The sequence below is a fragment of the Mauremys mutica genome, chromosome 16 (assembly GCF_020497125.1).
Source record: "Mauremys mutica isolate MM-2020 ecotype Southern chromosome 16, ASM2049712v1, whole genome shotgun sequence".
Classification (NCBI taxonomy): domain Eukaryota; kingdom Metazoa; phylum Chordata; order Testudines; family Geoemydidae; genus Mauremys; species Mauremys mutica.
In genome coordinates, this window is record NC_059087.1 from 8,517,862 (window position 1) to 8,544,094 (window position 26,233).

Consider the following 26,233-nt stretch of genomic DNA (forward strand, 5'->3'; position numbering starts at 1 on the left):
CGGCTCTTCACACTACACCGGCAGCAGCTCTGTACCGCCACCCTGCCGCAAAGCGGAACGCATCTGCGCCCGGCCGCTGTTTTCCCACGGACTCATTGACGAAGGGACCCCGCCAGGCCGGGGGGCAGCCTGAGCGGGCGGACGGACGGAAGCACAAGGAGCCCGTGCAAGATGGAGAGGGTGACCGAGGGGAGGTGGGAGTCTCTGCCCGTCACGCTCAGCCCGGGCGTCCTGCGGACCCTGCGGGAGCTGGGCTTCCCCCACATGACCCCCGTGCAGGTAGGGGGAGGGAGCAGCCCCGCCTGCTGGGCCATGACTGGGGGGGGGCGGCTCTGTGGTGTGGTCCGTGCTCAGTACGGGGGGGCTCTGCCCTGCCCCGCCCCCGAGCCCGTGACCGCCACCATCCCCTTTAACCCGGTGTGGGGGAGAGCTCGGCCGTCTGGCCCCGGGTGAGACTCCCTCACGGCTCCGAGCAGCTGTACCTGCTGGGCCCTTTGGAAGGCGGGAGCCCTCGCGGCGTTGCCCCCACCCCCCAGTGCAGTGGAGGCTCCTGTGAGTCTTTGTCTGGTGCTTGCCGGCCCCTCCCGTCAGTACAGCGGAGCGTCCATGGTGTGACCTGCGTGCGCTGCCTTTTTTGTAATGTGACGGGGGAGGGCCCCTTTGGTGCGGGTTGTCGCTGTGTATAGTGCAAAGGGGATGGCAAGTCCCAAAGGAAGATGCTCCATTATGTAACGAGTAGCGCCTGAGAAGGCAATAGGTGCTAGTGTGTGCTGCTCTAGTGAGCTGTGGAAATGACAAGTTGGTTCAAGTGCTCTGCTTTAGATGGGGGGGTGGGGGGGGCTGGTGCTTAGAACAGGGGATGGAGAGTCAGAACTCCTGGGTTTTCTATCTCTGGGTCAGTCACCGTTCAAACCTGCCCCCGCCCCACAAACAGACTTCTCCAATTATTGCCACCCTGTCAAGCTTCCCATCTGCAATCCATGCTACCCCCAGTCTGCCAGGTTCCCCTTCCAAGACACACTGGGGCCCTCCCAAGCCCCCATTTCTCTCAGGGCAGGTCCGTATCTCTCTTCCCCCTGCACTTCCTGTGTGACCTAGAGCAACCACTTAACTTCTCTGGGATTCATTTTCCCATCTGTAAAATGGGGTTGATGACACTTATGTGCGTTTGTAAAGCACTTTTAGATCCTTGGGTGAATTGAGTTGCGTAAGATTTGTTTAAACCAGTGAAGATGTAAGTGCACAATATTTCTGTTCCCTTTAGTCTGCAACTATACCTTTGTTTATGAACAATAAAGATGTTGCTGCGGAAGCGGTGAGTATTTTGTGAATTGAATTCACTGTTGGTTTTTTCTTACAAGTATTTGCATTTGTGAAGAAACTAACTTTGCTTCAATATTCACAGGTAACAGGCAGTGGCAAAACATTAGCTTTTGTAATTCCCATATTAGAAATTCTCCTCAGACGGGAAGAAAAGTTAAAGAAAATGCAGGTAAGACTGAATTGAGGGATTTTGAATATATAAATATATAGCTGTAATTTAAGATTGAAGATTTATAGGACTACTTAAGAGTCAAGTTACACATATGATTAAAGGTTTGCAGGATCAGGCCCTTACTACATTCGTAACCAGAAATTAATTGAAAACAATTTTTAAAGTACTGTGCTGCTGCTTATAGATTTGTTTAAATGTGTTCCTGACTAGCTTGTGAAATTGATTAGTAATAATTTGTACTTGTGTACTGCTTTTTGTTTACCAAGACCAAAAGATGTCTGTAAACTGTTAGAGAGGAAGTTATATTTTAAGATAACACACAGTGTAATGAAATCAAGTAAGTATGATCGTTTAGTTTTTTATTGTAATGTCTCTTGATTTCTGAACAAATTTGAATTCACTTCCGTGCTACCTGTCACTAAAGACCTTTTTATTGCCTTAAAAAAAAAAAGTTCTGCGCCCAACTTAAAAGGGATTTTGTTTTACTGTACTGTGCAGTCTGTTGTGTAAAATGCAGCCCATTTTGTCATATTTCAGGATGTGATGGTTGAATTGGATCACTTGTTTATTTCTCAGCATTTTAACAAAAATGGTGTTTGCACATGGAAACTTTAGCATCATAATTTCATAGTCACAGCAAATAGTAAATGTCTTTTGGGGCATTTGTCTATTTCTGTCTTTCCTTTTGTTCTAATGAGCAGGTTGGAGCCATAGTCATCACGCCCACAAGAGAGTTAGCTGTTCAGATTGATGAAGTGCTATCACATTTCACAAAACACTTCCTCCAATTTAGGTAGGCATGCTTAGATTTGTAATGAAAACAGACTTCCCTTTGGCTTTTGTTTGCAAATTTTTGAGTGACATGTTTCTTGTTTCAGACAGATTCTTTTGATTGGTGGTAGGAATCCAGTAGAAGATATTGAAAAGTTCAAAGAACATGGGTGAGTTAACTGATAATTAATGTATTTCTATTGGTGGCTCTCAGAGCAGAAATGAAGCATAATCCCTGCCCCAAGGAGTTTATAAATTAGGGTGCTAATCCTGCACATATTTAAGGATGTATTTAACCCATTGCCTTCTATAAATCAAGTTATTTATGTATTTTGTGCTTGCAGGATCTGTCTCCTAATTAGACACACATAATGAGGGACTAACAAAACAGTAGGAAGGGATCAAATATATTACTGACCGAGGGCTAGTGCATAGCATAAACTATTTATTTATTTATTTATTTATTTTATTTTTTACTAAAGAGAGATTTTAGTTGGCTTACTTAGCGTAAAATCTCACAGCGGGGTAAGTGCTAAAGAGGATCTTAAATAAATAGCCTTGTGGTTCAGCTTGGGAAGGGTGGGGTTGAAAAAAGCGTGTAGAAGGTGAATGATCTTTGTTTAAAAAAAAAATACTCTGGTTTCTCACAATTAAGTGAATGCAATCTGTGGCCTTGTAACAAGGCCTCCTGGCTCCTGCCTCTGGTCCCATCTACAAACTACTCTGAGACTCTTCTGCTGGTCCAACACCTTGTGCAGTTTATTTACAAATGGATTCCCACTACCTTCATAACATATACAGCTGCTATAACAAGCAGGGGAGAGCAATCTCTCTCCTCCCACCCCCTTCCTGGCTAATAGCTTAATTAGCCTTTCTGCCCTGTCCCACCCACAAATTAGGCACAGCTCTGCTTAGTCAGCTCCATTCTGCCTTGCTTGATTGGAGTTGTTGTGAACAGAGTGTTGACTCAGCCTTTCTTGCTGGGCACTCTGTCAGAGGCCTGAATTGGGAATACCAGACTATTGTCTAAGTAAATTTGATATATAATTTTAACAAACTGCTTTTTGTGGTGATACTTATGTGGAAATTCTGAAATAAAGTGGCATATACTTGGTGGTCTTGTTTGCATGCCAGTACCCAGAATGCTTTTCAGTTTACAGCTATTTTATAGCTTTTTGAGCTCTAGGATTAATATAAGTAGCTGGGGAGCTGTTGTATGCATAAGTTATTTATCTTTAGGGTTTTGTTCTTTCACCCTTCAGCATAATGTCTGAGCACTTTATATGTTAATAAGACACACAATAGGAAAATCTTTAGTGTACAGAGCTCTCTTCCACAGTCAGAAGTGCACAGGTCAGTCCCCACTTGAAGATTCCAGACTGTGTTTTGAATGCAGGTTTGTGGTATGAGATTCTGGGGTGGTGTTGACATCCAAGTACAATTAAAATCTAACCTAAACTGTATATTCCATCACTGATAGTGGGAACATCATTATAGCCACACCGGGCCGTCTGGAGGATATGTTCAGAAGAAAAGCAGATGGGCTGGATTTAGCAAGTTGTGTGAAATCCCTTGATGTGCTGGTATTGGATGAAGCAGACAGACTTCTAGATATGGGATTCGAAGCAAGGTATTTTTTAAATATAATTCTAGTAGTACTTGTAATTCCTATAATGCTATCCATCTAAGGCTCTCAAAGCATTTTACAACCATTAATATTATTCCTATGCTACAGATGAAGAACTGAGTCACAGAAAGGTTACATGACTTGTAAAAGGTCACACAGTGAGATTAAAATGTAGGAGAAGAGCCAAGGGAAGTGGGGAACATAACAAGGCTAATAATCAAAAACATAGTTATTCATAGTACATTCAAGTAAATCTCATCTGACCTCATATTTAAAACCTCAGATGCAAACACACATGGGGTATAATCAGTCAAGCAAACACATGATTGGTAGTGCAATAGCTGGTGTTGTGCACAGCACCCTTCTGTAAAAATCATTCTGTTTAAAAACTGATTATAAAATTTACTCTTGATGGAAATCTGGAGCCATTTTCTTTTTAAATTGTGTTTACTTGCAGTTTAAATACCATTCTGGACTTTTTGCCCAAGCAGAGACGAACAGGCCTGTTTTCAGCAACTCAAACTCAAGAAGTAGAGAACCTGGTGAGAGCAGGTCTCCGAAATCCTGTCCGCATTGCAGTGAAAGAGAAGGGAGTGGCAGCAAGTAGCACTCAGAAAACACCCACACGGCTTGAAAATTACTACATGGTGAGGCTCCCTGCTCCCCACATTTGTTGTTTCTGTTTTAAACATAATGATGAACTCAGAATGTTGCATTCTGGTGCATTGCAGTTTGACTGTCATGTTACCTTCAGAAACAATGCAACAGTGAATATTCTAAGACTGCAGCAAAAACAGCTAGCAACATTATTGCAGTAAACAAAGATTGAAATAGGAGCTTCCCTCAGAAGGATTCATGCAGATAAATCAACTACTAAAGCAAGCCAAAGACCTTTCAAATTCCTCTGAAGCAGGATTGTCAAGTAGCTTGAGTTGGAGACGCTAAATCAGGATTGCTGGCCTTAATTCCTTGCTCTGCCACTGATTCACTTTCTATAACCTTGGGGAACATGCTCAACTTTTCTGTGCCTCATTTTTCCCTGTCCCTGAAATGGGGATAATATGTAACACTCCCCAACCCCTGAGGTCATTCTTTATTTACTCACTGAGAAAATAAATTCAATCAAGATTTGTAATTAGGTCAATAGTTCAGCTTCAGAAACCTCCAATAATAGCTGAATTCCAGCGTTAATGTTTATTTCTTTTTAATTAACTTCAGTAAGCAGCAATATACATAAAGGACAGTATTCCCACACTGATGTATGTGGAATACATCTCAGAAGCATTAACTTGCGTAAAATGCCTCCTATATTAGTGATGAATGAATCACAAAGGCTCTATACTGAGGTGAATGGAAGAAACAAGCAAATCAGCTCATCTTGAACCCACTGTTTATTTTCTGTATGTTTTTGATGTTGTGTAGATATGCAAAGCAGATGAAAAATTTAATCAGTTGGTGCATTTTCTTCGACAACACAAGCAGGAAAAACATCTGGTCTTTTTCAGGTAATTCATCTGGTTTCTTTGTGAAAACAGTGCAATGATTATTTGTGTGCTCAGTGCTGTATGAGGCACACATGCTAAAGATGATCTACTAGAGAGCACATTAACTACTTTCTGTTTAGTGTACAATGCACAAAAAAGGGGATGGATCATTGCTTCACATTAAAATTGTCTTATACTTTGTGATAATGAAAGAACTGCTCAGGCCATGTGAACTTTCAGTGTTTATTTCTTAACCACAATATGGTATTATCATAGACAGCTGTACATTAGTCATTAAAATAATGCTCATACTTTTAGTAATAATAGGCAATTGGTATAGCACCTTTCTGTCAGAAGGATCCTCGAGCCCTTTCCACCTGTAAGGCTAGATCTTACATTCCCGCTGAATGCAAAATTAATTCAAAGTGATTTTGGGTGTGCAAGGAATTCAGAATCAGACCTTTAAATTGACAGGCAAATTGTAGTAGGTAAAGCAATGTTTGTACTTTATAAAATGAGGTGGAATATAGCTGGTGTTTAACATCAACACCAATTGATAGTTAAGAACAGGAAGTGATGAAAAATATTGTCTGACACTTCAGGGGGTATTTAGTGAGACAGAATGTAATTGTAACCCTTTTTAGAATTTGGCCAGGGTACTGAGAACCAGTGCTCCTACTCATGTGAAAAACAGCATGGGATCTTTGGTGACCAGAAATGGCAGGACCTCAATTTTAGGTCTCGTATGAAAGGCCTTTGCTGGCATAAAACAAATTAAGCTGGTTCTAAAGACATCTTTATATCTTGGATGAATGTATAGAATAATAGAACTGTTAGTGCTTTAAGGGACCCATAGGAAGCCATTTAGTCCAACATCCTGCATTGCCTTTCTTTAGACTCACAATATATCTCGCCTCAAGAATATAGTAGAAATAGTTGAGTCTAGAAAATTTATTGTAAAGGATCTTCAGCTACATTCCTATTTTTAATAGTAACAAATTTTCCTAGCAAGAGACTGGATGGCTCAGAGTGCCAGTAATGGGGATGTCATTTGCTTTCAGCTTAGCTCTTAAAATCCAGCACAAATTGGTAATGATGGAAACTCATCATCTATCTGAGGGCTGTCCAGTGACCTATGTGAAATGGGTTGATAGTCTCAATCCAGTTCCTCATGGATAACTGTATCACACATACCACAAGCATGATTGGTAACTTCACCAGAGAGGCCAAGGATTGAACCATGGAGGTTCCTCTGGATCAGAATTTAGGCACATTGGCAGGGCATCGTGGAGGAAGTTTGCACTGTCCTGTCATGTTGTTCCCGTTCTGTGGCTAAGCAGAGCACTCCAAGACTCCAGGGCTTTCGAGGCAACACCTTTCACATGCAATTGTAACATTAAAAATGCAGCTTACAAACAAAAGTTGATGCTGACTTTTTGTGGTTTTCATTTTCTCTTCAGTACCTGTGCCTGTGTGGAATATTATGGGAAAGCTCTGGAATCCTTAGTTAAAAATGTGAAAATAATGTGCATTCATGGGAAAATGAAACATAAACGTAACAAGATATTTACCGAGTTTCGGAAACTCCCAAGGTAAGAGCGTTTGAATAGACTACTCCAGTCAAAGGTGTACATGCTAAGAAAGGTAAAACTTCATCTTTCAGCCTGGGGAAGTACATATCACTTGACTATAGAAATGTGGCTTTCCTGTTGAGCAGGCTGCTAGCTAGACTACTGAAGTAGCTGGGATAATGTGGATGATACAAATCACACTCACTTTTAAGTGTTTATAGGTCTACTGAATGAGGAAAAATTTCAGATAAATTTGTAAAACAATAACACAAACTGCTCTTGGGTAACTCCCATTTGAAAGAGAAGCGATGGTGAAAATTCCCCTCTCTGATAAAAGGAGTTGAAACCCAGAGATTCATTTATTAGTATATGAACAAAAGAATTTGGGTTTATCACCAACAAAATGCTTTTTCATTTCCATTAAAGTTATCTGCCTTTGTCAGTTCTGTAATATGTGCAGTCATTAGGGCCCAGCAATATTTGTGTGTCATTGGAAAAAGGCTGGAATTCTTGCCCCGTTATGTCCTTTTTATTGCCATCTAAGCATTAGGAATTCAGTTTTAGCTTTCTATGTGAAATGGAATCATTTCCCCCATCTCCTATTGATAGTTTAAAAACTGCAGTTAGATCATTTGATCTTTAATATGCTTATAGTACTTAGAAGCAGGGGAAATAATTTAAATATGGAACTTGTAAAGGGAAGAGTTGATTATCCAGCTTAAATTAGTGGTATGTAGGATATAATACAAATACATTCCTTTTCCTAAATACTCAGTGGAATTTTCATTAAATGTGAATTTTAGCTCATCTGTAGTATGTTCTCTAATGTTGATATTCATATTTTTTTTAAAAATTTAAGGCCAAATATTCTGCCTTGACATGCACTCCCACAGCCTCGATTGGGGATGCATGATGTATAAATCAGAGCAGAAGTTGGGAGCTGTTGGCTGGCACTTCTAAAATGACTATTTAATCAAAAATTTGCATTTTCTTCCAACTTTCTAGTGGCATTTTAGTTTGCACTGATGTGATGGCCCGTGGCATAGACATTCCAGAAGTAAACTGGGTTTTACAGTATGATCCACCTAGCAGTGCAAGGTACAACTTCAATTCTTCCTAAGAACTTGAATCCCATTTCTGTTTACATAAATGTGCTGTTTAAGTGCAGAATGAGCTCAGTACTGTACAAAACACAGTGGAAGATCTACTCCCTGCCCAAGACTTAGTCTGATTGGATAGACAAAACAATGCAGCTGTCTCACATGCCCAAAGGAAGATTGGAACACTGCAGTTTTTGTTAAAACTGACATTTGTAACAGCACTTATAGGTTAGGTGGGTTAATATTAATAAAATGGTAGTGGCCATTTACAGGGTATGGAAAAGAGTTCCTAGCATAAGGGGTGGCAGGAGAGAATACCAAAGGTAAGTAAGTAAGGTGGGAGACATTCAGGGAATGAAAGAAGCAAATGAGCAGAGATGTAGGCCAGGGCAGAGCTGTTCAGGAAGTGCTATAATGAGGATTAAAAATTGTTACTTTAATTAGCTTTATTTCCCTATCTTACAGGTACCAGTGTCATCATTTTAACATCTCTCTCTCTCTCTCTCTCTCTCAAATATTTGACAAATCTTCTTTTAACATGAACATTTGAGTGCTGGGGGGATTATATGCTGCTTGCACTGTATTCAGGTAACACCTGTTGGTAGTTACTCACCTACATCGAGTGTACAGTAGCCCTAGATCTGTTCCATAAAACCTGCCATTCCACTCATTGTCTTGTATTACTTTAAAAGCAAATTGAGCATCTCGTCCTGTTAAAACAACTTTCTGTTGTGTTTTTAGTGCCTTTGTGCATCGCTGTGGTCGAACAGCTCGAATTGGCCATTTAGGCAGTGCGCTTGTGTTTTTGCTTCCCATGGAAGAATCTTACGTAAATTTTCTCTCAATAAACCAAAAGGTGAGTTGGCTTTTATTTCTTAACAGCAGAAAAGAATTACAATGAAAACTAATTCATGGGACCTAAAACCATTTTTTTCCCAATCAGAATACATAAATTTTAAAACATGTATATGAGATGTTTTAACCTAGCTGAGTAACAAAAAATAGACTTGAGAGACACTTATGTAAACTAATTCATCTCCCTGCTAAAACAGGATTGGTCCCTGCATTGTGTAATTACACCTCTATCCCGATATAATGCGACCCGATATAGCACAAATTTGGATATAACGCGGTAAAGCAGTGCTCGGGGGGTGGGGCGGGGCTGTGCGCTCCGGTGGATCAAAGCAAGTTCGATATAACGCGGTTTCACCTATAACACGGTAAGATTTTTTTGGCTCCTGAGGACAGCGTTATATTGAGGTAGAGGTGTATCTACTTACCGTATATACTTGTTCATAAGCCGAATTTTTTTAGTGTAAAAGGAAGCATCAGAGAAGGGGGTCGGCTTATGAACGGGTATAGAGAGGGAGAGGTGGGACACAGCCCCTCCCCCCAACAGAGGGAGCAAGGAGAGGCAGCAGAGCCAGAAGGGAAGAGGCGGGGCCAGTCTCTCCCTGCTTCTGGACACGCTGTTGTCCCCCTAGCCTCCGAAGCAGCTGCAGCGGGCTGACAGGCTGCGGCCGTGCCGCCCGGCCCGCTGGAACATGCTGCAGCTATGCATGCCTGCTGGAGCAGCTCCCACCACACCAGAGACATTCTCCCCTGGCCTTCCCCAAATAAGGTGGGAAGGGATGGCATGGGGAGAGTGTGGGGGGTCATGTGGGGGGTGGTCATAGGGGTTACTCCCCTGACCCCCAGCTTCTCTGCCCTCCCCCCCAAAATAATTCCCCACCTGTTGCTGTCCGAGCCTGTCAGGGTAAGCAGGTGCTGGCTGTGCTGCCTCTCCTTGCTCCCTCTGTTGGGGGGAGGGGCTGTGTCCCACCTCTCCCTCTCTATACCCGTTCATAAGATGACCCGCTTCCCTGATGCCCGTCAGGATAAGCAGCTGGCACGCCGGGACACTTTGTTTACTTAGGTTTACCTCTGTGCATGCGGAAGCTTGAGGTAAACAAACCATCTCGTCCGACAGCGGCTTATCCTGATGGCCTGGGAGCCAAAGTTTGCTGACCCCTGAATTATAGGGTCAGTTTATGAGTGGGTCATAAAAATTTTCCATTTTTACTTATCCATTTTGGGGGGGTCAGCTTATAAATGAACTGGCTTATGATTGAATATATACAGTAATATTTAATAGAAAATCTGTATGCCTTTTTAGTGACCTCCTCCTCCTTTTGGGGCTGAAAGTAAAATAATGGTCTTAATTCCACCAGATTAGCATAGGACAATTGCAGTGAGATCTAGTAATTGGAGTTGAGTGAGGATTAAAGGTAATAGGTAATAACTGGAGATATACCAATCTCCTAGAACTGGAAGGGACCTTGAAAGGTCATCGAGTCCAGGCCCCTGCCTTCACTAGCAGGACCAATTTTTGCCCCAGATCCCTAAGCGGCCTCCTCAAGGATTGAACTCACAACCCTGGGTTTAGCAGGCCAATGCTCAAACCACTGAGGAGGGATAGCTTTCTGTTCCCTATTCTCTCAGAACTCAATGTGTAAACTACGGTTAGGCCTCTTAACTTTGTTTCTTCATCAGTAAAAAAACATGAGGTAGGTAAATATCCTCCATGTGTTGAGGCTTAATTAATGTTGAAGTATGTGTTCGACGTTCCAATGCTTATTTTAAACCATTACATTTAGCTCTTGCTTATGTTTTTTTCTTTTTTTTGGTTAAGTGTCCCATGCAGGAAATGAAACCACTGAAAAATGTGGTAGATGTTCTTCCAAAACTTAAGACTCTGTCTCTGGCTGACAGAGCCATGTTTGAGAAAGGGATGAAAGCATTTGTATCTTGTGTGCAGGCCTACGCCAAACACGAGTGCAATCTTATCTTCCGAATAAAAGGTAATTCCTAGCAGCAGCTGCTATTTTTACTTTACTTCAAAGACTATATTCAGTTTGGCAAAAGTTATGTTGTTGCACAAGCACTACAGGGTCATCCACCTGCCAAGTTCCCATACAAACAGTTTACTTTCTGTTAAGTTAAATATTGATACCACTTTCATGATTATATAGAATTTTACATCTTCAATTATTGACTCCTGAAGTTCTGCAGAAGGCAGGCATAATCCTATTTTACAGTGGGGTAAACTGAGGCACAGAAGTTAAGTGATTTGGTCAAAGCCACAAAGGGGAGATAGAGTCAAAGTTGCAGATAAGAACCCAGCCCATGCCATTCTGACAGAGCAAGAAAGCAAATCTTAGAGCGACATAGACCACTGCTTGCAGTGCGCAGAGATCCTTGTCTGACTTAATGAAAACAGTAAAAGATGCATTGCCTCTTGGTGACAGATTTTTCTAAACACATCTATGGAACCTGTGGAACTCTGCCTGAGGAGGTTGTGAAGGCTAGGACTGTAACAGGGTTTAAAAGAAAACTAGATAAATTCATGGAGGTTAAGTCCATTAATGGCTATTAGCCAGTAAGGAATGGTGTCCCCACCCTCTGTTGTCAGAGGGTGGAGATGGATGGCAGGAGAGAGATCACTTGATTATTACCTGTTAGGTTCACTCCCTCTGGGACACCTGGCATTAGTCACTGTCAGTAGACAGGATACTGTGCTAGTTGGCCATTCTTATGTTCTTATCTAACAGTGGGCTGATTTTTGCAGAAAAATGCATTACTTTAACGACTGTTTATATGACAAGTGTGGGGACTGAATAACTTCTCTCTGGGTCTGTGAGGTAAAGCTGGGCAAGGAATGATTTTTCTGTCTCACGAGAGTTTGAGATTTTGAATCTTTTTCCTGCCCTGAAATGGGATGAAAAGCTTGTCTTGAAAATTTTTGCAAACCAGTAAGATTAATTTTTTTGATTGGGTCAACCAAAAAGTTTCTAAACGTTTAGTTTTTTACCTTTATTTTACTTTTTTTAAATAAATTTTGAAATGACTTGTTAAACGTTGCAGTGGGACATTCTGACAACTTCAAAACCTATTCCCTACCATTTATTTTGAATTTGTGGAAACTGGCCCTATCTTGTAAACAATTTCCATTTGGACAAATTGACATTTTTTTGATTAAAAAAATATTTTGTTGGACAATTTCCCACTGATAGGCACAGACTTCCAGAAACTGCTAAGTAGAGAAGCAATTGAGTATCAAGATGGAAGCAGTATGTTAGGGAAGGAAGGGGTTTTGCATACATAAACTCTGTCTGCGTTTAATCCTATGCAAATACACCCCCCTTCCTTCATAACCCAGCAAAATACTTAAACATGAGTAGTCCCATTGAAATCAGTAGAACTACTCATATGTTTAAGTACTTTGGTGGATTAGGTCTATTACTTTGTCACATGCTGATCTCTTAATCCTTATTTTAACAGATCTGGACTTTGCTAGTTTTGCTCGAGGTTTTGCCCTGCTGAGGATGCCAAAGATGCCTGAACTAAAAGGAAAGTGTTTTTCAGACTTTGTTCCTGTCAGTATTGATACAGACTCCATTCCCTTCAAAGATAAAAATAGAGAAAAACAAAGGCAAAAGCTGTTAGAGCAGCAAAGAAAGGACAGACAAGAAAATGAAGGAAAAAGAAAATTCATAAGGAATAAAGCCTGGTCAAAGCAGAAAGCCAAAAAGGAGAAGAAGAAGAAAATGACAACGAAAAGAAGAAGAGAAGAGGTAAATTAAGTTCCTCAAACTCGCATGTGACTACTTCAGTATTGTCACAGCCAGGTTAGAATGTAACAGTCCCCGAAAGCAAGGGGGGGGGGGTATAAGGACTTCAGTCTGGTAGAGAGTTGGAGAACTGTCTGTCCACATTGCCTGCCTGCCACCCCCAAAGACAGAACTTGATGAATTCAAAAGCAAGTTCCATCCAGTCCTCCTCCGCCAGTGAATGGATTGCTTACGTCTCACTCCTCAGAGCTGTAAGCAATCTGAAATGAAGGGAGCTGCAGTACCTGAGTTTCTTACATTCTCAAAAGAGTGCTTAAGAAAAAAAGTGAGCAGTCAACCCACTATAGAGAGGGACGAAGCTCTATTCCTTGCCTGGCTTCTGTCAGCAGAATCCTGCTGTAAGCCTCCAGTAGCAGAAAGTCAAGATGGGCCATGAAACCTGTGGAGGCCTGAATGGTCCAAAATGGGCAGCATCTAGGAAATACATTGGTTTGCACCTTCCTCAGCCACCACCTCTGGAGCAAGATGTGAGGCTGCCCTCTCCTTGCAAGTGGCTCAAACTCATTATATTCCGTGCAAGTTTTATGCAAATGTAATGTTACTTTTAGCAAAGCAAAGTTCTTTGTATTAATTTTAACCTTGCCCCCCCTTTCAGTTGGCAAGTTTAATTTTATCTGGGGGTTTCCTTTAATAGGGTCAGGGTTGAAAAAGCAGGAAAAAGGGAAGATTTAAATAGTATTTTGAATGCTATTAGAAGAGAATCCACTGTTCCCCATGTCCCCTTCTGTTACTAAAGCATCTTTAACCCTTATTACTGCCTCATGTGTTGCCACACATACTAGGGCCAACCTAATATGGTTACGTAATGGATGGCAGCAGCACAAGACATGTAACAAAGTGACAGCAGTAAAAAATTAATATGGTTATTTCTAGAGTGTTCAAATATATAGAACATAAGCATTTCACTATAGGAATAAATCACTGTTTCAACTATCTGCAGGGCTCTGATATTGAAGATGAGGAAATGGAGGAGCTGCTGAATGACACACGACTTTTGAAAAGGTTAAAAAAGGGTAAAATTAGTGAGGAAGAGTTTGAGAAGAGGCTGATGAGCAGTGAGAGAAAAGTCAAAGCTGTGGTTGACTCAGAGTCTGAAGACTGACAATCCTGCTTCAAGTGTCTCCCTCTCATTTTAGTAAAGCTGTACTTTTACACAAGGCCACTTCATGCTGTGCTCTGCACTGTTAGTACTTATGGAAGCCAAGGCTGTTTTGTAGGTAACTATGTGCATCTAGTAGAATCTCTACTGGGGGCACAAGCATAGCTGCAACTTTGAAGACAGAACTAAATCAGACTGCTGTTCCAAAACTGAATGCTTTGGGTAAGAAATGTAGAATTCAGTTATCAGTGCCTGGTGGATTCTTGTTGTTCAGATGTGTACCTAACATATCTGGAATCATTAAGTAATTTTTAAACTTGTTCAGAGATCGTATGTGGGGAAAGGCAGTTTAGGTGGTATCCTCAGAATGCTGCACCCCTCTACGAAAATTTATTTTAGACCTTCAGATCCTCAATGACTTACACTTCTGTTTGCACACTGGTCCATTTCTATGTAATAAATGAAATCAAAACTTTCTGCTTCACTGTAAAAATCAGAAGGCTGCTGGTAATGAGTTAATCCTTATACTGTTTCCTTTCTATGACATGTTGGGATAGTTTATATCTGTCAAACTCTGCAACTGTGAAGGGATGGTCATTGAACAACAGAGCACAATGTGCAGTGAATCTGCTCCCTTACAGATAAAGTTTAATAAGTTCATCGCTGACAGCCGATGGAGTTAACACACCCAGGTCTGTAAACAACAATGTAATTAGTGATGGTGAGGTGTAGTCAATCCAGGGGTGCTCCTCAGTTAGACTTCGGTTTGTTTTCAGGGTGTCTGCTTTGTACTGCGGGGGAGAAGAAAACCATCAGTTGTCACAAAACAATAAATCTTTTTGAGCTCGAATAAGAAAATGGGCTTGACCAAACTTTGTGGACCCCAGCTGTAGACTAATGCCACCTAGTACTACCACTTCATCATTTACGGTAATAGGTAAGGTTTATAGTTCTGGAAAGTTTCCCTTGATCCAGCCATTCTGCTGCCAGCTGCCTGTCCTGTTATTGAATGAGCTGCTTCAGGGATAGTATGTTGGTAGAACTCAAGAGGAAGTGCTATTGCTTCTGGCAGTTTGGTTTAGTGTACATAGAGCAGGAAGCTTTTCAATATTATAAAATACTAGTAAAGTGAGTGAGGGTTGGAAAATCCAAATTGGCAAACACACTTTTGTTTAAGCTATACTGTATGTTATTACAGGTCAGGAGTGGCTTTGACTTACCCTAGATAGAAAAATGTAAACTACATTTTCAGTGCATTAGGTGTAAATTCATGGCAAAGATCTTAATACCATAAAGTTTTTTGCTCATAGAACCAATTTACGTGCAGCTCTGTGGGTTGCAAAGTATTCTGAATTTTCCTTACCTTAAATTTATCTGGGACATCCTGTTGATTTAGAGGGAAGAGTCTTACAAACTTGAAGCTTTCTGCTACCACATAAAACGGTTTATTCTGAGCTTTGGCACACACAGCCATTTGATTTGTACCAATCTGCAGAGACAGTTTAGATGGAAAACAGTATATACACTCAATACTTGAGTGATAGTAAACTTCCATGGTTCCAACCAGTAGACTCTTTGAGTGTACTTAACATCTGAACTGAGAGCACTTCTGAAAAGCCTGGAACTCTTCACAGAAACCAAGCTTAAGAAACACAATGCTCTTTTAAAAGAGTTTTATCTGTGCGCCATTACATGTCAAACACTCCTGTGATCTAGGCAAGTAGTATCCTCATTTTACAAAGCAGGAGACTGATGCACAGAGGAAGCAGTAGTACAAAAGGGAACAGAAGCCAGGAGTCCTGACTTCCACTCTCTATTCCGATAAACGAAGAGTACTACCTACCAGTGTGTTTCAGGTCAGGAAAGTTACAGCTTTGTTTATTCTAACTAGCTTTCATATCTAATGTACTCCTTCAAGCCAAAAATATACCTGTCTGCAAACTAACTACTTTTTAGGCTATATTCTATTTTGCATATCAATATGAAAGTTGCAAACAGAATATGGTTATTTTTAAAAAGCAGAGAAAGCAAAATAAAGCCATTGCCTTAAATATAGATTTTGATGCTGACAACTCTGTAAAACTGAAACTGATAAAATCAGTTTTGCTTCAGAGTCTTATCTTAAACTTTAGTGTGTTGTAACCATGAAGACTATTCAATTGGAATGGGCTGTAGAAAATGGCAACTTACTGTAATAGTCTTAATCATGACACTAATGCATGGGTTATTAACACATAATTAGCAGCAGCAATCAGTTTCCTGAATAACACCCCCTGCATCATCTAGAAGGAGCTCATTAAGTTATAGTGAGTAAAAATCAACTAGAAATAAAATACAAACATTACTCACATTTTCAAAATCTATCAACATGCAGCGTGCTCCAGGTATATGAAGAATCACTAATTCACCACCTCTTACCTTGTTAATAATTCCTCCGCTTTCAACCACGCCTTCAGCACCAACTATTACCAGGTTCACTTTCTCCATGATGTAGCTGTTTAAGAAAAAAAAAAAGTTAAATCATATAGTGTAGTACTAGGAATGTGACAATTTTGTTAATACCTCCTGATCATTTTGCTTTTCCAGTAGACTAGTCATTCTTGCAACTATCCAGATATATGCATGCGGCCTATTCAAATGTCCTTGGAATTATCCTTCCTTGATCTCCCCAAACAGGAGTATTAAATAACCAATGCTTCTCCAAACATACTTGAGGTATTGACCTCAAAAGTTGCTGAGGCTATTTTGGCTGAAGTCATCTAGTTACTAGTAATCAGTTACAGAAATTTAGATATTCAGTATTACATTATTATGAAGTTATTTTAGCTCCACATTTCAAGATGGTCACAACCAAAATGTACTTTTAAATAATTCCAAATGTTTTAATCCCATGTTTTCCCTTCTTTCAATAACCCCTCAGATCTGTTTTCTCCTTCATGGAGAAAACTGATAGAAAGAACATACTTTGTACTTTTATACTGCACCTCTCATCCAAGGAAATAGCACGTGTCTTGGTGCATGAAGGAAATGCAACACCAACTAAAATGCTCATAAAGAGAGAAGTTACATTTTTTCAGTTCTGTCTCAGAGTTATCTGGCCAGATAACTTAATCAGTCAAGTCACTGATCTCATGTTAGCTACCTTGTAAAATACAGCACGTTAGAGTGGTATGTATCTTCTTGACAATTGCCTCTCAGGCATTTTGTATTGGATAGAGAATTAAGTTTTATTAACACACTGTTCATAAGAACATAAACATAAGAACGGCTATACTGGGTCAGACTAAAGGTCCATCTAGGCCAGTATTCTGTCTTCTGACAGTGGCCAATGCCAGGTGCCCTAGAATGAACAGAACAGGTGATCTCTCCCCTGTCGCCCATTCACAGTTTCTGGCAAACACAGGCTAGGGACACCATCCCTGTTCCATTCTCATGCATTTAGGACTCAAAATCTGGTATCCAGTAAGCAATTATCAGCTTTAAAAAAAAATCCAACTGCATTTATGTATATATAAAGCATCTGACTTTTTAAAAAAACACTGGCAGACAAAAGAGCCCTTAGCTATAGCATCTCAGCTCCTTTGCTCCCCCATATCCCTAAATGCTACACTTACGTTTAATTACCTTTTTCAACTTAACATCTAAACATTATCAAATACTTCTGCTTGATTTATGGCAATCACATTAGCCTAACTCTCAAAAGATTTAGCTTGTACAGTAGCTGTGCCAGTTGATACTACAGTGAAAGGTTAAATTAGCAAAACCATCCATTCCAATTTGAAGAAACTTTTGGGAAGTTCATATATACAATAGTTAAAATGAAAACCAGAAGGACAGTAAAAGGCTTGTTAACATCTAAGAATGTAATTAATATACTTACCCAACTGCAGCATCTAGAATCACAGTCACAGGAACGTTGAGCTTGCTAAGGGCCTTTGCCATTTTTTGCCTATTAAAATAATATTTATGAAGTTTTGAAATTTCTTTAAAGAGGTCAGTGAAATTCATAGATGTGATAAAACTAATTTTTTTTCAGTATATATGAATGAAACCTGATAATTAGGGCCCTACCAAATTCATGGTCAATCAATTTCATAGTCATAGGATTAAAAAAATTGTAAATTTCATGATTTCAGCCATTTAAATCTGAAATTTCACAATGGTGTAATTGTAGGGGTCCCGACCCCAAAAAAGTGTTGAGGGGTGGGCATAAGGTTATTGCAGGGGGGGTTGCAGTGCTGCTATCCTTCCTTTTGCATTGCTGCTGGTGGTGGCGCTGCCTTCAGAGCTGGGCAGCTGGAGAGCGGTGGCTGCTGGCTGGGAGCCCAGCTCTGAAGGCAGGGCCGCCACCAGCAGCAGCGCAGAAGTAAGGATGGCATTGAATGGTATTGCCACCCTTACTTCTGCGCTACTGCCTGCAGAGCTGAGCCCTCAGTCAGTAGCTGCCACTTTCTGGCCACACAACTCTGAAAGCAGCAGTGTTTGCATCTCCCTATTAGTAATTCTGGTTCTGCAATCACTCCTTTTTCTGGTTTCTCTGTTTTATGAAAAACTCACACAAATAAAGGGGAAACAAGCTGACTATCACAGAAATAGTGAAATTGACAATAGATGGAGTAAAACTAAAGAGTCTTCTCTAATCATTCAGTTTAGAAATCATAGGTATGACTTGTAACTATATAAGGTAAAAGACTCAGACAAATGTGATTAAATTGACAGTTTACTGTACATTTAACACCCAGCTTTTTCATCTGCTTGGTGTTAGATACAAGATACTATGAACAGAGTATACTGTGAAATGTTACTTTAGTGAAAGTGATAAATCACACTTTATCTGCCAATCTTCAGGTATTTCAATTGTCATTAGAAATGAAACTGCCTGGTTGGTTGCACTGGTTGTTATACAGTGTGTATGGTTTGCTATTTTCCTTTACTTCCTTCAAACTATATTGTATCCTCTGGAGACTTACAGAGCTGTCAGTAATATACACTACATAGTGTCTTAAAGGGAACACCTTTTTTTAAAAAAACCCAAAACACAAAAAACAAACAAACACAGTTTTGATAAACATTTTAATCCTCCTATTGTTACAAGTAACACTTGCTACTATTAGCTTATTTTAAAAAATACTTCAAGTTGACTGTCCTTTTAAGCAATCATTCTTAGAGAAAAAATGGGTTGCTTAGCTGTGGTTGGTTGTTAAAGTTTTGTTACACCTTAGCTAGAAAGCTTGGGGATGCTGTAATATGTTTACGTAGTACAGAGAATTGCCTGGTTTTTTGGAAGGGTGTTGCTGTAGACGATCTGTCGAGGGATATGATTATTTCATTGCAAACTTATCTTTCAATAATTCAAAAATAGGTAAAAGCTCTTCTTAAAATATGACTCTACTGATGGACATTAGTATCTACAGTATCTTATTAATCAAGAAGACAAAATTGACATATACTTGCCCTGCTTGATCGGGCTGTGATTCAGTAATATAAACACTGAAACGCTTCTTTGATGCAGCAGCTGCCTCTAACACTCTGAGGACCACTCTCGAATAGGCATGTGTTAATATTCGCTGTTAAAGTAACAGACATTTTACTAGTTTAGCAAGTTTCAGGAAAGCTTTGTTATTGTCATGATCTCTTGTAATTGTTTACCATGCATAAGTGTTTTAAACATGATCTTCAGTTATTTAGATGATATCCCAGATTTCACAAAAATGTAACATTTTAAGAGTTGTAGATACTTTTGGTGACCTGTCCAATATTAAACTCCTGTATTTTTACAAACCACAGGATGTCAAGCCATCATGAAAATTGGACTTTATAGGACACTTAATTACTGAAGCCCTGACACTGAGAGGGGCTGGAACCCACAACTCCATTTAAGCCAGTAGTTGTGGGTGCTCAGTACCACTTAGAACCGGGCCACAGACTTAATGTCAGTCTGTATGGAAACAAAGGTGGAGGGAGGGGGAGTTCTAGAAAATATTTGAATATGTGGCATAAACAAATGTGATAGGTAAGAGTAAAATCTTTACTTGGGAAAGCCAACATCAGCTAATGTGGGGTCTCCTTAACAGATGAGGATAAAACCTATTTCCTCCATCACTTGAAATAATGGAACACCCAGAACAGATTAATCGGTCCTGACATACTTACAGCACCATCTTTGATAAACGTATGACAGAGTTTTGCAATTTTGTTTCTTGAAAGAGAGATTCTCCTAAGGAAAAGTTCCCCTCGTTCGATCATGATTTCTTTACACTTTGAATAGTCCTGGAAAAAGCAGTAAGAACAAAAATTAAGGCCCAGGATTACTTTGTGAGTAGTGTTACTTTGTGGATGAGGGAAGCATTACGCTTGGTGACAAACTCACCGAGTACTCCAGTGAGGTGAGACTGATAAACCTTAGGAAGAGCTCTCCCCCTGAAGAGACAGCTACCGAAGAGTCAACACCAGATAGAGTTTCAATGGCATTTTTGAGATTTGCTCTCAAACCCTGAATGGTCTCACCTGAAAGAGAGAGAGAGAGAAATGCAAACTTCATTTCAAAACAAGATACTCATTACATGCTAGACCAGGGGTTCTCAAACTGGAGGTTGGGGCCCCGCAGGGGGTTGCAAGGTTATTACATGGGGGGGTTGTGAGCTGTCAGCCTCCACCCGAAATCCTGCTTTGCATTCAGCATTTATAATGGCGTTAAATATATTAAAAAGTGTTTTAATTTATAAGGGGTGTGGCACTTGGAGGCTTGCTACGTGAAAGGGGTCACCAGTACAAAAGTTTGAGAACTACTGTGCTAGACAGAAATTTAGGTGTATTCTGGTATGGCACTAATGGTTGTATTTTAAAAATTTCCAAATGACTAACTTGGTATTTCTCCTTCACTGTATTGGGATTACAGTGGAAGCTTATTACACCATGTAAAAATTTTTCAACTGATTCCATACATTTGAGTACAAAATCTATAATCTTGTAAGCCCTACCTGCCGCATGCCCTCCATCCACCTTTCTCTAGAATAACAGTCATCTAAAAAGAGAATATAAACACTCCTGAAATGTGTCTTACTGCCAGGAATGAAAACTGATGAAATACTACTAGATAGTCAACAGCAATGTTGACGGCTCCTGCCTGCCCATCAATGTGCTTTGATTGTAACCTGAAGGAACAAGTTCTTGCCATTAATGAGGTAATTCAGCACCCATGCTCAGTCAATGCTTAGCACATATCCAATGAAGCAGATTATATTTAATGAAACAAACACCAAATACATTTTGAAAATGTTTTTTGTACTATTTCTGTTTCCCAGATTTTGATTAGTAATGCACGCTTCTCAAGCATGTGCTCATTTCTGCACAACATCTAACATTTCTGCACAAGTCTAACTTTGGATAGAGTGTAGGCTGCTTTTTTTGCTCAAAGACCTCCATTTTTAACTTCTCTGAACATTAAAAAACAAGACATTCAGGTTCAAAACACTGGGCTTGCCTTTTACTGCAATGCAGGAACTGGACTGTTAGTTTCGCTTGTGAAAAAGCAAAGGCAGGATCTTGGAAGCAGAGATGAACTGCAGTATAGCTTCTTGAGAAAGCAAAAATTAAATAATCACCTGAAATCCAACAAAACTCTGAATTTCAGTCACCTGAAACACCATGAATCTGATGAGGTGTGTGTTAAATATTTGGCAGAATTTGATTTTTTTTAAATAATTTTGATGGATAATATCAAGTTATTTGTGAGCATTTTTTATTTTTATTGATTTGTATTTCACAGTTCTGCAAATTTTGGGGTGTTTAGCATCTTTCAGTTTTTATCAACCAACAGTTTTCACAGTTGCAGGAAATTATGGGGGTGTCAGACAATAACTTCTTAGAGAGCTTTCAGAGTAGCAGCCATCTTAGTCTGAATCCACAAGAAAAACAGGAGTACTTGTGGCACCTTAGAGACTAACACATTTATTTGAGCATAAACTTTTGTGGGCTACAGCCCACGTCTTCATTTTTTTTCTCCTGCTGCTAAGAGCTCATCTTAATTAATTAGCCTCTTAGAGATTATACGGCTACTTCCACCTTTTCATGTTCTGTATGTGTGTGTGTGTGTGTGTATATATGTCCTTACTATATATTCCATTCTATGTATGTGCTGAAGTGGGCTGTAGCCCAGGAAAGCTTATGTTGAAATAAATGTGTTAGTCTCTAAGGTGCTACAAGTCCTCCTGTTCTTTTTGTGAGAGCCTCATTCAATAATGATCAGGCACCATTTTTCTTACTTTGCCTATTTTTAAACGTTGATAATTATCGATGGAAACATTTTTTTGTCGGTTTGGGTGCAGACAGGGCACTGGATGTTTATAAAAACGGAATCCGTCCAAGCCTCTCACTGCTGCAAGGTGGTCGGTGCGGTGTATTACCGCTGCCCTCCACTGGACGGACTCAGGACCGCTCGTCCTACGTGACCATCTTCCCTTCGCTCCGGGACCGGGGCCTGTGCGCTCGGGGCAGGGTCTGCGGGCTCCAGCCTCGCTCTCGCCCTGCAGCGGAGCACGGGCGGGGCCGGCGTTTGCCAGGGCCCCTGTACCTTTGTCTCTTTTCAGGAACTCCAGCAGCGCGCGGATGGCGGCCACGGCCGAGGCCACGTCGGGATCCTCCCTCATCTGGGCTTTGAAGGCCTCGATCAGCTCTGCAGGGGAAACGGGGCCCGTCAGCCACAGGGACCGGCCCGGCCCGGCGTGGGGAAAGCCCCCACCTCGGGCTGGCCGGGCCTGGCCCCCCGCCCGGGGAGCGGCGGGGTCTCGTCTCGCCCCGCCGGCAGGGGGGCAGCCCCAGGCCGCGAGGGATGCTCGTGCCTGGACACAGCTGCATCCGGGGGCGGCTCGGGTGAGGGGCCGGTTACTCTCCCACCCCCGGATCGGGCCCCGGCCCCCGTTACCTGCTTCGGTCATGGCTTCAGCTGCAGGCGGGACGGGCCTGTGGGAGCAGCAAGAGCCGGGTCTGTTTCCCCCTCTCACGCCGAGGCAGCTGCTGTCCCCGCCCGGCCCCTTTTCGTGGTGACACCTTCCCCCACGGGCCGGCTCTTGGCGCGTCACGCGTGACGTACAGGGGCAGTGCGACTAGTGAGCGGTGACATCATCTCCAGGCGCCGGAAGCGACGGCCTAGCCGGTGTCTGCTCCCCGCCTGCCTGGGGCTGGGCACTATGAGCGCAGGTGAGTCCCGGCCAGGGGCCTCTGTCCTGCCGCCCGGGGGCGGCGCCGGAAGCGGGGGAGGAGGGGGGGCTGTCATCTCCCCCGCGCTCTCCTCAGGGCCCGGGCCGAGGCCTCTCTCTGCTGCCACTTCCCCCCCCACCCCGGGGTTTGCCGCTGGGGACCCTCGGCCCGGTCCTTCCTGCTTCCCCAGCCCTCTGCTGACCGCCCCGGGGCTGCGCGCCCGGCTGTGGGTGGGGAGCGCCGCTGCCCGGCGGCTGGGAGAGAAGGGGTGGCGGCTCCCCCCAGCGGATGCAACTGCTGCCTGCGAGGCCCCCGCCTGTTTGCAATCGGGGGCCGCTGAGCTAATGCGGAGCGGGGGGTTGTAAGCAGCCAACACCCCTTTGTTTCCTCTCGTCTTTCATATGTAGCTACAGTAACTCCATCTCTCCCCCCATTTGGTTTAAAAATGGTTCCTGCGCTGGGATCTGTGAATCTCAGAGAGGCTGATAAAAATCCTGAAAAGTAGCCCGGTGTAAGCAAAACACTAGAATTAGTTTAGCTCGGGAATAGCCCCTGATACACCGTCTCTTCATTTCTAAAGTGTGTCGTCTCCCTCCCACCGATGTCTGGGTTCAAAAATATATAATGCTTCGTTATGTATAACATAATACATTCTTCTCCCCTTCCATGTTTTATGGTGTTAATGGAATTTTTGGTAATAAACTTATGGAATAACTGCAGTTATGCTGAATCTTAGACAGTTTGATCACACATTCTTGCTCACCTTTTTTTTTTTTTGCTATTGTGTGTGAGACTGAAACATGTTACTAAAGAAAAACATGTCTAATAGTAGAATATAAGGCCCCGATTCTGCAAACATGTATGCACACTCAACTAAATGGGCATCAAACCAAATAGTATTTTTGCTTATAGATCTTTAAATTTTGGCCTTTCCATATTTCTAAAGAAGCTGTTACTTGATGCCATATTGTCACTGTGTTGTCTGTTCTCAAACATATGTATTATTATTGCTTTTCTAGATGATGAGCTAAATCTCTTAGTCATCATTGTTGACACCAATCCTATCTGGTGGGGGAAGAAAGCGCTAGGAGAATCAGAGGTAAGGCTTCCTGACTAGCATGGGGTCACAATGAAGTTTTCCAAAAGACTTTTTCTGTAATTTTTTAATCTGTTTTATTTTAAATGCCTGACAATCAAAATTGAACTGCATTTGCTGGAGAGAAACTGGGAAATACTCTTTGAATCAAAATTATGCTAATATTGCCTTATGATAAAATAGTTACAATCATGTCTTGTCATGTCTAATGCCCTTTTAAAAAAATGATATGCTGGATTGGTTTGCGCTGCAGCAGTTTGTCTGACTGAATACAGGATGGAGAGTCAGGTACTCTTGAGTTCTAATCCCAGTTGTTGTCACTGACTTGCTCTGTAGTCTTGGCCAAGTAAATTAGTCTGAAATTTTCAAAATTGGCTACTAGTTTTAAGAACTCAACTTGAGGCATCTTGGGCCTGATTTTTAGAAGTGTTGAACACCCAAAACTCTAGTTGAAATCAGTGGAAGTTGTCGGTGCTCAGCACCTCTGAAAACCAGGCTGTTGGTTTCTCAGGTCGGACATGCACATTTGATTACGAGACACTTGAAAATTGTAAAATCTCTATTCCTTGGTTTCCTCATTCTTAAAACTGGGATGATAATACTCACATTAGAGTTCTTATAAGGATTAACAAGTTAATCTTTGTGATGTGCTTTGAAGATGCTGAACCCTATATAAATGGTATTCCAATGCCAAACATGTTCTGGAGCATGACAATGATTATTAGCAGTTCTGGGGAGTGTCAGTCTCTCATATATAATATTTATTTTAATTTCCATTTCTGTCTCTGTATGCACAGACACAGAAGTGGAAAAACACTTTTCCAGACATGCTCCCACCTACTACAGAGAGGATTATCTGCCTCTTGAATTTCATATTCATTCCCTTTGTAAATTCCAAACCCTAATGAAAATATTACTTGTATGTGCAGATTTTTTTTAAAGTTCTTATACCTCTACCCCGATATAACGCGACCCAATATAACGCGGGTCGCATACAAGGCGGTAAAGCTCTGACACGCTTCTCTGAGCAGCGTGTTAAGGGTGCCGGGCCAGGCCGGGGCTGAGGGGTTCGATAAGGGGCCGAGGGTCTTGGGGATGGTGAGGGCCCCCTTCCCCCCCCAGGGTCTGGGGGGCAGGAGCTGTGGGAGGGCACTTTTGGAGATTAGCGGGGGGCCGGGAGCAGCCCGCTCTGCTTTCCTCGCCCCGGCCCCAGCTGTGTCACTCGGGGGAGGGGGCTTGGGAGAAGGGATCCCTCCCTGCACTCACCAGCAACAGCAGAAGCGGAGCAGCCCGGCCCCACTCCGCCAGCTCCCAGCTGCGGTGCTCTGCTTCCCGCCACAGGTGAGTATGGGGGGCGTCCTTTCCCCAACCTCCCCGCACTCACCTGCGGTGGGAAGCGGAGCGCCGCGGCTGGGAGGTGGCAGAGTGGAGCGGGCTGGGGCCGCGTTGCTCTGCTTCCCGCCACAGGTGAGTGTGGAGAGCGTCCTTTCCCCAACCTCCCTGCACTCACCGCCGGAGGGAAGTGGAGAGGCCAGCCCCAGCCAGCTCTACTCTGCCAGCTCCCAGCCGTGGCGCTCCACTTCCTGCTGGGCAGGTGAGTGCAGGATCTTTCCCCAGCCTCCCCACAGTGACACGGCTGGGGCCGGGGCAAGGAAAGTGGAGCAGGCTGGGGCCGCATCGCTCCACTTCCTGCCACAGGTGAGTGCGGGGGGGCATCCTTTCCCCAGCCTCCCCACACTCACCAGCAGCGGGATGTGGAGTGTCGCGGCTGGGAGGTAGTGGAGCGGGCTGGGGCTGGGCTGCTCTGCTTCCTGCCGCTGCTGGTGAATGCCTGTCGGGGGATGCAGGGGTGGGTAGGGATCAGAGCAGTCAGGGGACAGGGGGGTTGGGTAGGGGGTGGGGTCCTGAGGGCAGGGGTCTCTGGAGGGGGCGGTCAGGGAACAAGGAACAGGGGGGTGGTCCAGGAACAAGGAACGGGGGGCTAAAGCAAGTGTGATGTAACGCGGTCTCACCTATAACACAGTGAGATTTTTTTGTCTCCTGAGGACCGCGTTATATCGGGGTAGAGGTGTATTTAAATTTGGTGGCTCTTCTGGTACATCTATTTTTCTGAGTTTTTCAC

The 26,233-nt window shown here is 42.4% G+C and overlaps 3 protein-coding genes across 6 annotated transcripts in view; 2 read left to right on the forward strand and 1 right to left on the reverse strand.

Annotated features, from left to right (window-relative positions):
- DDX55 (DEAD-box helicase 55) lies at positions 1–14,667 on the forward strand. 3 transcript variants are annotated; one of them, XM_044989555.1, is made up of 14 exons: positions 1–279; positions 1,265–1,315; positions 1,406–1,492; positions 2,197–2,288; positions 2,374–2,436; positions 3,747–3,896; positions 4,351–4,540; positions 5,316–5,398; positions 6,838–6,969; positions 7,954–8,046; positions 8,790–8,904; positions 10,720–10,888; positions 12,369–12,661; positions 13,659–14,667. In XM_044989555.1, the coding sequence occupies exons 1-14, from the start codon at positions 172–174 to the stop codon at positions 13,818–13,820; spliced, it is 1,788 nt and encodes a 595-aa protein (XP_044845490.1). In that variant the 5' UTR covers positions 1–171; the 3' UTR covers positions 13,821–14,667. The 3 variants fall into 3 exon arrangements, with proteins under 3 accessions (XP_044845490.1, XP_044845492.1, XP_044845491.1); XM_044989557.1 differs by lacking the exon at positions 1,265–1,315 and having other exon boundaries at positions 169–279; positions 1,452–1,492; XM_044989556.1 differs by lacking the exons at positions 1–279; positions 1,265–1,315 and adding an exon at positions 777–798 and having other exon boundaries at positions 1,452–1,492; positions 13,659–14,292.
- On the reverse strand, positions 14,453–22,897 carry EIF2B1 (eukaryotic translation initiation factor 2B subunit alpha). The gene is made up of 9 exons (XM_044989560.1): positions 22,741–22,897; positions 22,390–22,491; positions 20,188–20,324; positions 19,971–20,087; positions 19,272–19,384; positions 17,698–17,766; positions 16,236–16,311; positions 15,181–15,306; positions 14,453–14,608 (listed from the first exon to the last, which is right to left on the reverse strand). Exons 1-9 carry the CDS (start codon positions 22,751–22,753, stop codon positions 14,453–14,455), a joined length of 909 nt encoding a protein of 302 aa, XP_044845495.1. The 5' UTR covers positions 22,754–22,897.
- Positions 22,887–26,233, forward strand: part of GTF2H3 (general transcription factor IIH subunit 3) — a 13,599-nt gene continuing 10,252 nt past the window's right edge. For both annotated transcript variants that reach the window (XM_044989558.1, XM_044989559.1), the window contains exons 1-2: positions 22,887–23,015; positions 24,035–24,114. In XM_044989558.1, coding sequence (XP_044845493.1) covers positions 23,006–23,015; positions 24,035–24,114 — 90 coding nt within the window. In that variant the 5' untranslated portion in view covers positions 22,887–23,005. The remainder of the gene's footprint in view (positions 23,016–24,034; positions 24,115–26,233) is intronic.

Excerpts from the sequence above, each read along its gene's own strand:
- DDX55 (XM_044989555.1), top strand. The coding sequence starts at position 172 with ATGGAGAGGGTGACCGAGGGGAGGTGGGAGTCTCTGCCCGTCACGCTC. Across the intron at positions 1,316-1,405 it reads AAGATGTTGCTGCGGAAGCG|GTAACAGGCAGTGGCAAAAC; the intron begins GTGAGTATTTTG and ends CAATATTCACAG. Across the intron at positions 4,541-5,315 it reads GGCTTGAAAATTACTACATG|ATATGCAAAGCAGATGAAAA; the intron begins GTGAGGCTCCCT and ends GATGTTGTGTAG.
- EIF2B1 (XM_044989560.1), bottom strand. Across the intron at positions 17,767-19,271 it reads TCACAGCCCGATCAAGCAGG|GCAAAAAATGGCAAAGGCCC; the intron begins GCAAGTATATGT and ends TTATTTTAATAG. Across the intron at positions 14,609-15,180 it reads ATGTCCCAGATAAATTTAAG|TACAAAGCAGACACCCTGAA; the intron begins GTAAGGAAAATT and ends TCTCCCCCGCAG.